The 16711-nt window shown below is 32.2% G+C and overlaps 1 protein-coding gene across 1 annotated transcript in view; it reads right to left on the bottom strand.

The window, feature by feature from the left end:
• LOC139501914 (sushi, von Willebrand factor type A, EGF and pentraxin domain-containing protein 1-like) overlaps positions 1–16277 on the bottom strand; it is a 97099-nt gene extending 80822 nt beyond the window's left edge. Inside the window, exons 1-12 of the mRNA XM_071291217.1 lie at positions 16203–16277; positions 15476–15815; positions 10183–10482; positions 9391–9711; positions 8559–8843; positions 7900–8076; positions 6692–6802; positions 5471–5692; positions 5025–5138; positions 4285–4461; positions 2121–2294; positions 1162–1563 (exon numbers count right to left, since the gene is read on the bottom strand). Coding sequence (XP_071147318.1) covers positions 1162–1563; positions 2121–2294; positions 4285–4461; positions 5025–5138; positions 5471–5692; positions 6692–6802; positions 7900–8076; positions 8559–8843; positions 9391–9711; positions 10183–10482; positions 15476–15815; positions 16203–16205 — 2626 coding nt within the window. The 5' untranslated portion in view covers positions 16206–16277. The remainder of the gene's footprint in view (positions 1–1161; positions 1564–2120; positions 2295–4284; positions 4462–5024; positions 5139–5470; positions 5693–6691; positions 6803–7899; positions 8077–8558; positions 8844–9390; positions 9712–10182; positions 10483–15475; positions 15816–16202) is intronic.
• Positions 16278–16711: the final 434 nt, after the last annotated feature.

Below are 16711 nucleotides of genomic sequence, written 5' to 3'. Positions count from 1 at the left end.
GCATTAAAATTAGAAAGATCATATCATGGGGAACAAGTGTACTAAGTTTCAAGTTGATTGGACCTCAACTTCTTCAAAAACTACCTTGACCAAAAACATTAACCTGAAGCGAGCGGACGCACGGAGGCACAGACCAGAAAACATAATGCCCCTCTACTTTCATAGGTGGGGCATAAAAATACATTCCTAGATTACCAAATAATCAAATAAATCATAAAATATTTGGTCTGATAATCAAAGAATCACTTCATAAAAACAGTAAAGAAATCAAATAATCCAAAACCCGGTGAGGAGGATCAACACAATAAGGTCAGAGGATATTGAATTTATTGCTTGTTAGAAACATCAACTAAGTTAAAATAAAAGTTAATATTATTTGAATGTACATATGTGCCACTAGTGCAGCAAGACATGCCTTCCCTTTCAGAGCACAAACAAATTTTTCTGCTTTAAGGGGAATGGAAAGTTTCTGTTATGGTAACAATTGTAGAGTCTTTTGCTCATTTTTTGTTCATGTTATGTTGGATTTTTTTCTTATCATTTTTTTCTTGTCAACTTCATATCTGTACTTTCATCAATTCTAATTTCTATTTTTCTGAGTATTTCATTGTTATTTCCGCCAGTGTAAGTGTCATAGAGGCATTTTGAGTAATTTTTACCTTCAGCATTTTGTATAGATTTGGACTAGTTCTTATTATTTGTGGTGTCATAAATTTAGAGAAATCATCACGTGACAAGTTCAAGTTAGTTAATTATGTGTTATGTAATTAATTGAACATTCTCATTAGCATCAGTATTATTAGTTGACATAATTGTAATTATGAATTTGTACTAATTAGAGTGAATTCATTTACTCAAAACTTGTCATGATAAAATAGTATATATGTTGTTAATTCAATAAGTAAGAACAGAGTAGGATAGTAACATCAATAGAATTGTATTATTACAGTAGGAGTCATATTATGTAGACATTTACCGTGATTTTGGTTTGGAATTAAATTAGAAAATCTTACTGTGAGTTTGGTATTAGTTCAGTGCCAGAGCTAAGTTCACGTCTTCAGCATCTCTAGCTGACCTCAACGTTTTTCTAATGATTTTACGTATAAAATTATGACCCCGTAACAAGGAAGCCAGCAGCCTCTTTGTTACATAAGTACTAACCTTCATCACAGCATTGTCCGGTGTGTCCCCCTGTACACAAACATTGCTGGTAAGTTGTCAGTCCACCATTCTGACACGAGTCAGTGTTACAAAAGTCAAGTTCATACCCACATTCAGTAGGTGCACAAGTTTCAAATACAAATGGACATCCTGCTTTGTTTTGGTAAAGCCAGATGGATCTTAATCTGTATGTGTAACCGTTACAGGACTCGCTACAATCAACCCATTCTTTCCACTCTCCCAAAGAACACCCACAATAGTCCCATAGTTCGGTCTTACAAGACTTTATCTCTTCACAGGTTTTACCCTTCCAACCTTCAGCACATGCACAAGAATATCCACCGGGAAGATCTGTACATGTTCCTCCATTTTTACATGGGCTTGACGAACACAAACCAAAATCTAAAAAATTTGAAAGTTTCAAGAAATCATTTTTGTTAAATTTAAATACCAGAAGGTAAAAATGTGTTCAAGTGAAATATAAGAAACAAAAATTATATACATCTTTGGTATCAGGATTACCTTAATTATTAACATAAAAATCTGGACTTCAAAATCATCACAAATCTTTAAAACCTACCCCACATCCCCATCCCCTCACCCTTTACCCCTTTAAATAAACCACCAATAAGCAATCCTCACAATAATTAAACATCAATGATTTTATTTGTAAATCACAATTGACCTTCAGATATTTCAGTTTACAATTTCTCTATCATTGTCTATATCCATTATAGTTAATTCTTAAAAATAATTTTGGGTAATTGTGCACATTTCTTGAGGCAGGGGTATAAACAAACAAACTGCTTTTTCTAAGCTACCCTGAGAAGGAAGATAGAACTGCTAAAATCTTCCCTTAGATTCTATCACAATTCTATCCATTTAAAAGACATGTCCATTAATCAATTAATTAAAATTAACACAATTTTGAAGTGTAATAATGTTGTTAAATGACTTACCAGCACATACAGGCATTTTACCAAGCCAATATTCATCAGAAGCACATGTTCTGCTGACGTCTCCATTCGCTACCATATATCCACTGTTACATGTGTAGGTAGCTGTGTGTCCAAAGGTCAAACCTGTTGTGGTCACCTTACCATTCTCAAGAGTGTGATCTGGACAAGACACTCCTATTCAAATAAATACAAAAAATGCAAAGTTGTGAATTATTTATTATTATATAATATCAATCATTCTAATAAGGTACAGTCTAAACTTTGCTGAAATCGACCAAATATTTAAACATGGATGTGAGTGCCAACTACTGTTGTCTTAATAGTTTGATTGTCACTCAATTTGCTTCAATAAAACTTTATGAACAGATTTGGTATTTGAAATTGTATCAAAAAATGGAGTTCCAATGTCCCCACATTGCACATATCTTATTTAACTGTAACAACTCTAATGAGGCCATTTCTATTATAAATTTAATATTTCCAAGGGCATAACTCTTAAAAAAAGTCAACCAGCCACCATAATAAAACTAGTGTGAGATATTGCTGATATAACCTATAGTATAAGTTTCATAAAAATCTTGCAAGAATTGTACCTGTCAGAGCACTAACAAGACCAGACGCATGGTATTTTCATGTCTCCCACAATGTGTTATGGAGTGAGGGACAAGAAATCCAGCATGTTTAAGCATTTTTGCACCTGTCCCAAGTCAGGAGCCTCTGGCCTTTGTTAGTCTTGCAGAGCTCCAGATAAGCTGCGTATTTGCGTGATCACGCAATACAAATGATAAAAAACCCAATGCAATTGCCCATTGCAGGGTTCAAGAACCCAATTAGTTCAAATGAAAACCCAATTATATGCCAAAACCATGAGTGCTCAACCCTTTTATTGGCTACCATTTTCGTTATTTACCCTTACCTGTTTAGTCGTCACGTAAATCTATTTGTATAATATTTATAATTGGAAATGTCCTTTTGTTCTAAAAATAGATCCCTGCATCAAGTAGCTAAAATGGGTCCCTGCTGAAATTTTCCGTTGCCCAAAGGTACACATGTTTTGAAAACATTTCGATCTTCTTGGCGTTTATCCAATTAGCGTGTGTCATTTTGACATATTTTTTTCGAATAGCTCGGGATTTATCATAACATACATTGAATTAAAATGAAAGTGAATGTCCGGTAAAAATATTGAATAGAAGCATGTTTTCAGCTTCTTTTGAATAGCTGAGGGAAAGTCATGATGATAACAAGACTCAGCCAGTGATTTTAGGAAGCGTCCATCTAACACACGGGCGTGCTTGCGAAACTTAACGAGAACATTGCTAATAAACACGGGGTTTCGTCAAAAACAAACTCAGTTGGAAAAAGTGAAAGGCCAAATCATGATATGTAGTTGGAAAGCATCGGAAACCAAAAGTTCTAATAAGGGATCACTTAACCCAGATTTATGTAAATTGAATAAAACAAAAACATTCAAGTATAGTTAGAGTTTATATACTATTTTTTTTCATTTTACGGTTAATGAGTGATAAAAAATTCTGAGATGAGTGCCTGTGAAAACACATATCCATTTTTTACAGTTTATATAAGTTGTGAGAAAATACAAAACTAGCAGAAGGTTTGAAACTGGACACAAATTAAACCTACAATTGCTTTTCAGTGAATAAACCAAATAAAATAGCTAGCACGTATACAAAGAAAGAAACATATTTAAGATGGAAAAACATCTGGGGTTGATATTGCCTAAATATTCAATATTGTGTTGATGTAAAAACCCAATACATTAAGGAGCTTGGTGGTGAAAAACCCAATTTGATATTAACTTGAAGGGTGAATTTGAATTGATAATGCAATAAAAAACTTAATCACCCAATTACATAAGAAAATGGTGGGTAAAAACCCCAATTTGTGAATTTTTATCTGGAGCTCTGGTCTTGTATTATTTTAATTTTAGTTTCTTGTGTACAATTTGGAAATTAGTATGGCGTTCATTATCACTGAACTAGTATATATTTGTTTAGGGGCCAGCTGAAGGACTCCTCCGGGTGCGGGAATTTCTCGCTACATTGAAGACCTGTTGGTGACCTTCTGCTGTTATTTTTTTCTATGGTCGGGTTTTTGTCTCTTTGACACATTCCCCATTTCCATTCTCAATTTTATTAAGTACCTTTACATGTTGGCAGTGGCCCACTCCATTCCCCTTCAGAGTTACAGGTAGAAGACAGATCTCCATTAGCTAGGTTATAGCCCTGGTTACAGGAGTAGGTGGCAACACTACCAATCTTTCTATCTGGCTTGTACATAACAGCTCCGTTAGGAAGGGTGAGTTCTGCACAGATGATATCTGGAAATTCAAAATAATCATTGAATCAGATGTTGCTTTTTCTCAACACACAGCTTTATAAGATAGGAAACAAAATGAGTTTTCACTTGCAGTAGTCACCTGATACTTAATGGAAATTTTTTATTATAAATATCTGATTCATCACACAATGTTATAAAGTTTAGGCTTAGTACATGCAAAAGAATTTGATAAAAAAAAAAATTAAAAATAAAATTACGAATTCAGAATTTGTCCTTCTTTTTGTTTTTCGTTTTTTATATAGATTAGACTGACAGTTGGTCTTCCCGATTGAATGATTTTACATTAGTCTTTTTTTATGCCCTTTATAGTTTGCTATTTGGTGTAAGCCAAGGCTCCGTGTCGAAGACAGTATTTTGACCTATAATTGTTTACTTTTACAAATTGTGACTTGAATGGAGAGTTGTCTCGATGGCACTCATACCATATTTTCTTATATTAATTTGTCCTCTTTGAATTTTAAGTACATGTATCATAAGACTTATATTTCAAACAGGACTTCTGTAGGTCAACCCTATGTCCTTACTTCCCTCTTTTAACCATACCTTGATCACAGTTTTGTCCTTTATATCCAATAGAACATGTACAATGGTAATTCCCTGGTAAGTCTTTACATGTACCATGTACACAAGGTGTAGTAGTGGCACAAAGGTTATATACTGAAATTAAAAAGAAAAGCAACATGAGTAATTTTATTGGTAAGCACAAAGTTGTTACATGTGAGCTGCTGATTGTAATTGATTAACAGCATGATGGTTCAAAATCTAAACTTGGATATCAATTTCTTCATATTTATTTTTTATTTGCCAAATGAATATTGTGATGTTATACATGTAAATACAAAATTTGATACTTTAACCCAGATATTGCAGCATATCATGATTAGATGCTAACATAGATGTGTACTGGTATTCAGTAAATCTTTCATTCAATTTTTCTACCTGAGATATTTTGTGTTTCATATCTTAAACTAATACATTATAACTCTTACCTGCACAAATGGGTGCATCTCCGGTCAGTTGACCAGTCTCACCACAATGTCTGACCAGTTCTGTAAGGAATCCACCTTTTTGGTCAACCAGTACATAGCCATTATCACAGCCGTAGGATATATCCATATTATACAGCACATGATCCCGTGTTAACTCTGTATCAAGTTTATCTCCAGCCATTATTGCTCCATTTTGCAGGGCTACCACTGGACAACTCACTTCTACAAAATTTGTTACATATATGATTATAAAACTCTATTTATTCTCTTATTGACTAAGTATCAAAAGTGTATGCTCATTTTTTTATTTTTTTTATTTTTATCTAGAGAATGAATAGATTGTATTTGAATATTCTAACGTTTATCGTAGGTTTAAAGTTTCTTTAAAATATGACTTTAATTTCGCACATTTATAGAAGTAGTTATGCAATTTACTAATATCAATCATTTAAGGCTCACCTAAACAATATATGATAATCTATCTATTTTGAGGGTGGTATAGGTTTATTTTCGTGCAAGGTGATCGCCGTTTTTCATTTCACGTTTCAACATGTTTTTACTGTTTTATTTGATGTTCAGTCATGCAAGACAGGTGGCTTGTTCAATGTGTTCTGCTTATCTAATTTTACGTGCATCGTGATTTTCAAATGCTTAATTTGCATACTGGGTGTTTTTAAATAAATTTCAAATACTAGGTAGGGATTGTCAAGAAAAAAATTGATTGAATTTTGTTTTTTTGATAAGGCAGAAAGGTCTATGATGTTCCTTTATTTGCATTTTAAAGTTAAGAAGATCATAATATACATTTTTAAAAGCCTTAAACCATTATCATAAATGTGTTTACTAAATCAGAAATATCATTTTAAAACAGAGAGTTTATATATATACAAGAGGACAGTGACTCAGTCACAAAAGGTTCACATCAGAGTCTTTATTTTTCATGCAATGCTCATGACAGAAATTATTTCATGTTCAAAGTGAAATTATGTCTTATTTCACCCTTTTTCCGTGCAAGCTACCCCTTTAGCACCCTCTTTTTCTAATGTATCTGTTATAATAATGAATTTCCCTTTTTTTATTCCAATTGAAGGTTTGGAAACCAAAAAAGTAATAATGGCATTCCAAATACTATAGAGTGCTGTAATAAGAGAAGGTGTGGTGATAAATATAAGATAAATAAATACACATATTAAAAGTGTTTCCCATAACACTCATACCTACCTTGGTCACAATTAATTCCTTTATAGCCAGTTAAACAAGCACATTTATATCCACATAGTTCAGATGTACATGTACCAAAAATACACGGCTGGCTCAAACAATGGTTTATTTCTGAAAGAAGAAAAAACATAATAAATGAACCTTAATAATATTCAGCATTTCTATTTTAACCCTTTCACTGATTGCTGCCCAGACAGAAGCTACTCTGAGACGATGGCTTCCCTGGCTACGTTTACTCAAGTGGGAGACCTTCATAATAAATGTCAATAAAAACTTGTTTGTAGTTATTTGTGTATTTATTTCATTCACTAACACCATGTTCACAGTTTTGTTCATGTTTTGATAATTTTTTCTTCATAAAATATTCAAATTTTAAAATTTTCGGCATTATCTAGGTGAAATTCTCAAAATTCTGCTCTAAGACCCCAAATCGTAATGTTTTAACCCAAAACGGCAAAATTTTGAAAAATTTGATGAGGCTGTACAAATTCCTCACACTGAACGATGTCCATTCCAAGTGTTTTGTATATAAAATGACATTTTATGTCAAAAAAGTATGCTAGTTTGGCTTCAATTCTTCCATATTCTTTCAAAAAAAATGTTCCCTCATTTCAAATTCTTGTAAATTCTGTAAATTTCGTCTGATTTTGACACGGTTTTCAACAAACGGAAGCACCATGTTTACACTTTCATCTGGGTATTCATCAAAGAAAGATAACTCATGTTTGCACTGTTTTGAGCGGGAAATATAAAAGAGGTATTCCGATCCCGGTAAAACGGGACTCATCGTCAGCTGTCTGAAGCGTAAATCCAGGTAAACCGGGACTCATCGGCGAAAGGGTTAAAATGTTTAAACTTTCTATCCACTTATATGTAAAAAGTTTTTGAATGACCTTCTACAATCAACAGAATTTGCATGCAATCTTTTTTTAAGAAAAGATTATTTTATTCAAAATGCCAGGTGAGCTCTGAATGGTACATATTGCTTTCTATTTTCAATGTGAATTTTTAAAAATATTGGAATTGTTGATGATTTGTGTTTATATTGAAATTGAACACATTTTGGTAAATTCTAATTCTGAATTGGAGTTATCCTCCTTTGTTCATAACTGTACATTTGTCATGTTTGTGATTGAATGTCAGAACTACGCTAAGTACTAGCATTAAGCTATGGTAATGTTGACACTTATTGTAATAGTACAACCTACCAGTACAAACAGGAATAACACCCGACCATATTCCTCCACGCATACAATTCAATACAAGGTCACCACTTGTTTTCTCATAGCAATCATTGCATCTATAGGTAGCTGTGTTACTGGGGTCAAAACCAGACACTGTTAGTTCTGCATTTGGAACAGGTGCAGGCTCAATACAAATTAAAGCTGCAATTACAAAATTCAGAAAAAATACAGAAGTTGTAGTAGTTACTGTTAATTATCCTTTTCTTAAACTCAATAGACCTACTAGCTGGAAACTCACTCTTTCATAAAACATCTTAAAATTTATATGGGTTGTGAGACCTTATTTTCAAAATTAGTTTTTTTGACTCCAAAATATTTTACTGGTCTAATTCTAGGCCATATTAAGGCACAGTGGTTAATCTTAATTGAACATTAGAATTTTCTGCAAAAACTTTTTTGTGGTTTGTTTTTAAGAAAGTTAAGTCTAATAGTTTTGCTGATTATATCCTTTTTTATATTTATGATAGAAAAAATCCTTCACAGAATTTTCATGTTTTTAAAGACTTAATAATTTATATATTTTGACAAAGTATGTTAACATAATCACATAGCTTAAGAGAAAATATGTTGAAACTGAGATCAGAAAAAGGGTTTACTTCAAACATAAAAAACACAATACATACCGACTTTAATACTATCTGTTGTTGCTATAGTAACCTTATCTGTTGAATCAGTTCCCTGACAGACATACCCAGCTTCATCTGATAGTTCCACATCAGTTATAACCAGAGAGGGAGCCGCCACAGTGCCGCCTGACAATCGGGGATTACTATCTATATCTAATTTACCGCCATCTTTTAACCATGTGATCTGATAGGGTATTCCTGATGTTACTTCACAAGAGAGAGTAACTTTTGCATTTAAATGAACTTTGTACTGGTTTGTAGGAGAGTTGAGTACAAGAGGAGCTAAAAAAAAGAATGAGATTGAAATAAAGAATCAATCTAAAAAGTAAAAAAAATTATCATCCAAAATACAGTTCAATAAATCAAATGATAGTACAGCATAAAAACAGGTTAAAAAAGTATTCTATGGGATATTCTTAAAAGTCGAAAAAAGAATGACTGAGGGGGTGGGCATGTCAATGTATATTTGTTCCACCTACATGTAACAGACGTTTCACTGGAAACTTTGTTATAAACAATGTCATAATACCTGTACCTGTTGGAACAAATATTCTATACCATTTAGGTTAGGAACATATACTGTAATATTTATTCCTGTGGAAATAATATTCCAGAATATTTTTTCCTTTTGGAACTTATATTATAAAGGAACTTATTCCGTTACAACTGTCAAGGCAATTAGACTGGAAAGCTTTATTATTTTTGAACTGTGACTGAACCAAATAATGTCCAAAGAAATGACAATTATATTTTAGCTATTGTCAAATGATTGTACTGATTTAACTCTACATCATTAGTGAAAACATAAAATTATCCAATAGATACTTACGCTTCACTGATAATTGTAAGCATTTAGTCTTTGGTGTATTGCCTAGTGTGGTCGTATGGAGTACATCACAGCAAATGGAATGTCCATTGTTTGCTTCTACTGGTGCCCAGTTCAACCTACCAGTAACAGTATAAGATTTCCCACCCTCATTGTCAACAGTGCTTGTTAAAAACTTGTCTGTCCCAAATTTGGTATTGGTATTTTGATTTCTCATGGTCATTACACCTGCTGGGTAGCCATTGGCTGAGTGACAGGTCCATACCCTAGACACTCCTGATGTTACAACAGTCGGGCCATCCAATGTCGGTGCCTCCGGTGCAACTACAAAATCAAAAATATCTCATCTACATCATCTAAGATGACTTTGTCATAAAACCTGAAATTGAATACAGAACCTTTCAACCCATCTATAGTAAAAATTGTTTAAAACATAAGCATAATTATTCTTAAACCCACAAAAATTGGTACACTCTAAAATAAAGTAAACTTGACAATTAAATAAAAACAATTGAAATAGAAATACATTTTTGTTTGCATTCTTCAAACTTTTAAATATCAAAACTTTTTTTAAATGATAACTTCTATAGATATGTAACCCTTATTAGTAGAAGCTAATTTCCTTCGATTTTCATTCATCTAACAATCAATGCTACATTTCAAATTTGTTTGATCTTAAGGACATAATTGATGGAACTAAAATTTTATTCGACAAAATTGTAACCTTGAATTAAAAAAAAAAATTGTACCAAGACATGGAACAACATTGACATTAAAAGTTTTTGAGTAACTTACAGTTGACTATGAGCTGTTCTGTGGTACTTAGTGGACTAGTTAAACCATTATCTGCCTGACAGGTGATGACCTTCAGATGATGTTCTAGGCTAGCAACAAAGTTCAAGGTCGATGTTACAGTATAACTGTTTGTACTGGGTGAAACTGTCTTATATGAAACACCAGTGGTAATTTCCGCCCCATCTTTGAACCATTTGACTGTTGGTTCAGGATTACCACCATTGGAGGTACATGTTAAAGTTACAGCGTTTCCCAAAACTATTGTATTTGGTACTGTGATGACTGGCTTTCCAGGAGGTACTACAGAAACAAAAAGTGAAAAAGTAGTAAAATAATCTCCTACCGCAAACTTGTATCATTCAATGGATATTTGCTTAGCCCAAATCATATTTGTTCTCATTCTCTTTCACTCCATTTCATGTTCGCACCACACACATTTGCACCCTTTTATTAAAGTTTTGTTTTGAATATGTTTTTAATCACGATTAAGAAAGTGTATTGCTATGAAAATAAATGTAAGTTTTTTTTCTTGTTTTAAAATAAAGTGACATTTTAAACAAGTAAACAGATTTTCTTTTGTGAATTGTATTAAATTTGACAAAATGAATATCAAGATGCTGTGGTATAGTGGTCTGGGCATTGGACTACCAATACAAATGTTTGTGGTTCCATCCCCATTCTGATTTACTTTGTTATTGTATAATGTTTTATCAAATTTATGATGCAACAGGATTTTTTAATTTTATTTATTTCAAAAATTAACTTAGTTAAAATCTTGAGTTTTATTCTTATGCATACATGTTATAAATTCTTTTAATACATTCACACTTGGACTGATAAATAAATGTTTTTAAACGATTATTATATATATATGTGTCTCAAATATTATTATCTGTTTTCTTATTTAAATCAGTAACTGGATGACTGGTATTCATGCCTAACCACAAGTTCTATGGCATTGGCTTGTGAAATTGCTCTTGGTGGGTCTCATTGGGGTCTAAGCCTGACGCGGGACTGCCGATTTTTTGTAAGTGTGACACGTGAAAGTCAAATTATTGTGTCATAAAAATGGGAAATGAGGTCTAGCGGGACCCGGGAAATGATAAAAAAATGAGAATTGCTTACGTACATAGTGTAAGCGGGATACGGGAATCTGACAAAACAATAAGCGGGATCCGGGATCGGAACTCCCCAATGAGACCCCCTCTTGGGCTTGTAAAATACTCCTCTACAAGCCAACAGAATCCAACTAAATTTTCAATGAAGGAGAGAAGGAGATGAAATTTCACTTTAAAAAGAATCTTCAAAATAAAAAATTTACTTAAGAATTGAATGCTTCTTTTTGTAAATTTATTGGGGTGTAAAAGCGTTGACCGAAGTACATTTTGTATGAAGCGCTTCCGCGCTTCATTCTAAAAATGTACGCACGGTCAACGCTTTTACAACCCTATAAAGTTACAAAAAGAAGCATTCAATATTTATAATTACATTTTTTAGCTATGATCATGAAAACACGAATTTAATATATTTTATTATTTAATTCACCTGTGCACTTTATTGTTGGAGCACGTGTTATCATGAGTGAAAAGTTGTATTGAGCAAAACAACTGCTTACGGAATAACACGTGATGTGCAGTTTAGTAGCCAATCAGAATAAAATATTATAATGAAACATACATCTAATGTAATTATTATATAATATATTACTGCCCACAAAATAGATATATATAAAAGTAAGCAATTTTGCCTGCTTGAATTAAGGCATTTTAATCAGAAACAGAAAAAAAAGCATGCTGTCAAAATTGCCATTGCTTAATCTTTTTAAATATCACAAAATTAATCATTTAAAATCATTTTTTTTTTTTATAGTTTCTAATTACCCCAAAAAAATATATTGAATTAAAAATTATTGATTTAGGAATATTGATTAATAAAAATAAACATATTTTCATATTTACAGAGACATATAATACAAATTGTATTATATGATATAATACAAATTGTATTATATGTCTCTGATATTTACATCTAAAAAAGCATCTAATAATTCAACCGGTATTTGAACAAAAATCAAGTACAGACCAAGTGGGCGAACGAACCCGATACCAGTCCCCCTTTTTTTTCGGTGAACCAACAAAGGCTGTCAAAGACAAAGGTACCTAAATGAACTTCTGTTTATAGTTGTCGGTTGTGTTCTGTGGAGAAGATATTGTGTATGTGTAAAGGGAAAGAAAGCTTAGCTTAGAGTCTGATTTACATAAACTCATTCCAGTTCTAAACGCTGCTGCCGTTTTGTATCAAATAATCTGCATCTCCCGCCAATTTGTATCAGTTGCCTCCCTTACAACACCTGCGAAATTTTCTTTAATCACATATTAAATTTGGGCTTAGAAAATTATTTAATCTACTCTTTTTCTATTGTCAGTTGTATCTGATTTGTTTTGGCACCAACCTCCAGTCATAAGCTGTGAGATATTTAAGATTGATTATTAAAAATAAAAAGGGGGAGGGCAGGCTACAAGCTAAGTCTGCCCATGTCACTCACAGTGAAAATGTTGATACTGATAGTACTGTAACCTGGTCAGGGCAATAGGTATTGACTTATTGATAGTCCCAGGTGTAACCAGAGACATAACATACAATAGTAATCTTAGATTGATTTAACCAAAAGCAAAAGTATGACAAATATCAATCGGCCTAAAAAGAGTTAGTTTATTTCGTATCAGTTTTACTATGAGTTTTTGGTTTCTGTATTTCTGTATGTATATATATATGTTTAATTAAGGTCCAATTATTCTGACTAGCAGACAACAATCATGTAGTCTTAAGGCGGTTTATATCCTCGTAGAAAACATCAGGCTATACAGCTTTTTATTTATTGTATATGTACCTTTTAATATTTATCAAAGTTAGTTATCAATGATTTTCTAGTATCAAAACAAAGTCACATTAATATTATTTCTTATTTTCTTTCATCGGGATATTTGCTTGTTTGTTAGCAGTTGTTTTTGTTTATTTGTTGGGTTTGATGTTGGGTTTTTTTGGCTGCGGATTTAATTTTTTATCATAAGTTTGACCAGTTTTGGGGTGTGCGCGAAGGCAGAGACATATAATATAACAAATTATGTCTCTGTTAAAAGGAATACAATTTAATAACCGTAATTTTAGAAGTAAGTAAAGTAAATAAAATCAGCAATCATCGGCGTTTTGGTAAGAGATTACATCATAAGTATTAAGTTAGAATATGATCTTGTTATCGGCATTCTTTTTGTCTGTTTTGTGCAACTTGAATATACATTGTACCTGCTTATTTTTCTTTGTGTTCCTTTATGCGCAAATGTATCATGAATAGGCACATGAAGAATAAGATTCCGGGCAAACCAGTGCTATGGGCTTGTATAAAGTTATATGAATATAAATTATATAAGGAACCGTAATGAAAAAGCGTTTGCAATTCGCTTCGCGTTTTTTTTTTTTTTTGGGGGGGGGGGGCTATTTAATTTAATTTAATTTAATTTTTTTTTTTTTTTTTTTTTTTGGGGGGGGGGCTTTTATAGTGTCAAATATACTGCCGGATATTTGTTTCATGAGCATATTAATTATGCATTAACATAGTTGATATCTCGTGCTGTGAGGTGGATTAAAAAGTTTATCCGAGCATGAGGTTTGCATACTCGTGTAATTATAGTGTATTTCTTCAAGATATGTCTCTCTCATATATGTATTTACTAATTCACCTTTTATTTTCCACCCCTTTTTGAATAAGAAAACTGTTATGCAGTCCGTCCGAAGTTGTTTGCCTTTTCGGCGCATTATTCAGGCTATACATTTATTCTGGGGTTTTTTTACGGAAATGTAGGGTTTTTTTTGTAATAATTCGCGTAGGACATCATAGCTACAAGTTATAATTGGTTAAACTGCAATCCATTTTAGCGACGGACTAGATATTAACAAAATAATCCTATTTATTTTTACATATGTGAGCGGATTATCTTTATTTATTTTCTGTGTTGTTTTGGGCAGCCTCTTAAAATAATGCACGAAGTTTTCGTTTGCAGTATAGAATAGAATAGAATAGAATATTTTTATTCACCAAATTAGGGCCCCAGGAGGGCATATAGCATACAGACAATATTATTATAAACAATAACATATGCAATACACAAACAATAAAAGATATGTAAGATTGTGTTATAAAAATAATAAAAGAAAATAATAATCCCACAAAAAATATACTCAACAAAATAGTAGCAATGTATTATTATTCAATGAATACTATGTTGACATTGACTCAAGTGCACCCGGTAAGTGTATTTTCACTTTGAAAAGACAAACATGAGGCATTAGTAGCTTGTGCGGAGAAATCTCAATATAAAAAATGCAAAAAATATAACCAAAAAAAACAAAAAAAACAATTAAGCACTCGCACATTTGACTATGAGGTATACTGCAAATAACAAGTATATTTGATAAAGGATATTTAATATGAATTATCTGCAGAAAGCACCAAGAGTCGGTGCTTAAGGGGAAGTCCCTACTTGTACTTAATGCAGATGAGTCAAATTCCTAAATTATTAAAATATATTTTAAAAACATATGATTGTGCAGATTTTTATAAACTTTAAAAGTACTAAGTAGTTCAAATACATAATTTTTAAAATGAGGACAGTACTGCAAGACTATTTTTCAAAATGCTTTCTGAGTTTACTAAAATTACAGTATCAAATCTTAAGTTGTGTACTTCGAAGTAATAACAACATTATTTCTTATTTCTACTAATACTATCAGTGACTAATCGAAGTAATAACAACATTATTTCTTATTTCTACTAATACTATCAGTGACTAAGTTGTAAATGTTTCTTCAATGATAGCCCCGCCCCGTTTACTGAAGACTTCGAGAACAAATTGATAAATTATAGGGAAAGGTTTGAATTGTTCAAAATGATGGAAGTATAATTACTCTCTAAAACATTTGTAAAACTCGAAGTTCAGTTAATCTAACAACTATTAGTTAAACAAATTGACATAAAATTGATCCTACAATTTTAGAGAAAAAAGTTCACGATTAAAATTCAACAGATGAAGTATTTCAATATTAAAATAAAAGGAGTGCAAAATCGAGAATAAAAGAGAGAGAAAAGGTAGTGCAATCATGACATCAAACAGAAATTTATTTCAAAGCCAGTTTGTTTTTCAACTAATTATTTTTGTATTCGTCATTATTTCACACCTTGATAAAAAAAAAGTTCCCCAATGCGTTTTTGTTGAGAAATAGCTAAAATAATAATTACCTTGTTCACAACAACTGCCATAGTATCCTGTCGGACAGAAACAATTTTTGTTATCAGATGTGCCTCCATTTTGACATTTGTCAGTATTACAATAGTACACTTCATAGCCACATTCTTCCGTGGCACATGTAGTAAACTCGAAAGGACAGGGAGCATAGTTTTCATAGAGCCACATAGAACGTGTGCGATATGTGTAGCCGTTACACTGCTTTGTACATGGACTAAAAGCCGACCAGTCCCCGAATTCGCAGTTACATTTATACCAGTTTAAACTGTTGAGCGTGCACTCCCCGCACCACACCACTTGGAACATCAACAGTCCACATATTATTTGAAGGATCTAGAAAAAAAAAGGAAATTGAGAAAATTATAAAGTTTTAATACAATATTTTCAAATGTTGTTATAATTCGATTCTAACTTAAACCACATAGTTGGACTTGTAACAATTTCGACTCAAATCTCAGTAATTATCGATATAATTTGAAAGGAAAACGAGCTTAAAACTTCCTTAGTATATATGAAAGCATTGAAAGTAATTATGTATTATTCAAAAGACCCATCTTTTTTCCCGTATACATATTCTTATTTTGTGTATTTCTTTCGTATTTTACGAACAGAAAACAGTTGACATTATAATTGAAAATCAAGCAAAATATATTATCACAGTTCCTTTGAACACTAAAACTAGACAGCAATATATATATTTTTTTTTAGAATCTAACCTACCATGTTTAGCTGAAAAAAGCCTCTGACTTCTATCAATCTAGAACATTACCCACTCTAAAAGCGCGGCCGGTACCTGTAGCAATATATAGTTTAAACTTTTCGTTTTTTCTTTATTAAAATAATTACATTTTTCAAATAAGAGGCAACTCATCTGATTACGAAATTAACAAAAGAAAAAACACCACAAAAATAATTAAAAATCTAATTTGGCACAGTTTCTATTTGTTTAAAACTAATATTATTCTGGTACAGTTGTACGTGTTTTGAAATTTGTTTTTTAATTATATATAATTAAGTACTGAATATATCGAAGGTCATTACATATCTAAATTACAGTTACTGTACATAACAAAAATAAAACGAATGACAAAAAAAGTATATATAGGAACATTAGTATTTTTTTTTTTCATTAAGCCCCAGTCCCACTAGACCACGATCGCACCACGCTGACCGCGATCTAAATTAAATTCAGATCGTGGTGAGGTCGCGGTATGAGCGGCATGAAAATG

The sequence above is a fragment of the Mytilus edulis genome, chromosome 13, assembly GCF_963676685.1.
Source record: "Mytilus edulis chromosome 13, xbMytEdul2.2, whole genome shotgun sequence".
Lineage (NCBI taxonomy): Eukaryota > Metazoa > Mollusca > Bivalvia > Mytilida > Mytilidae > Mytilus > Mytilus edulis.
This window is presented reverse-complemented; position numbering and strand designations above follow the sequence as displayed.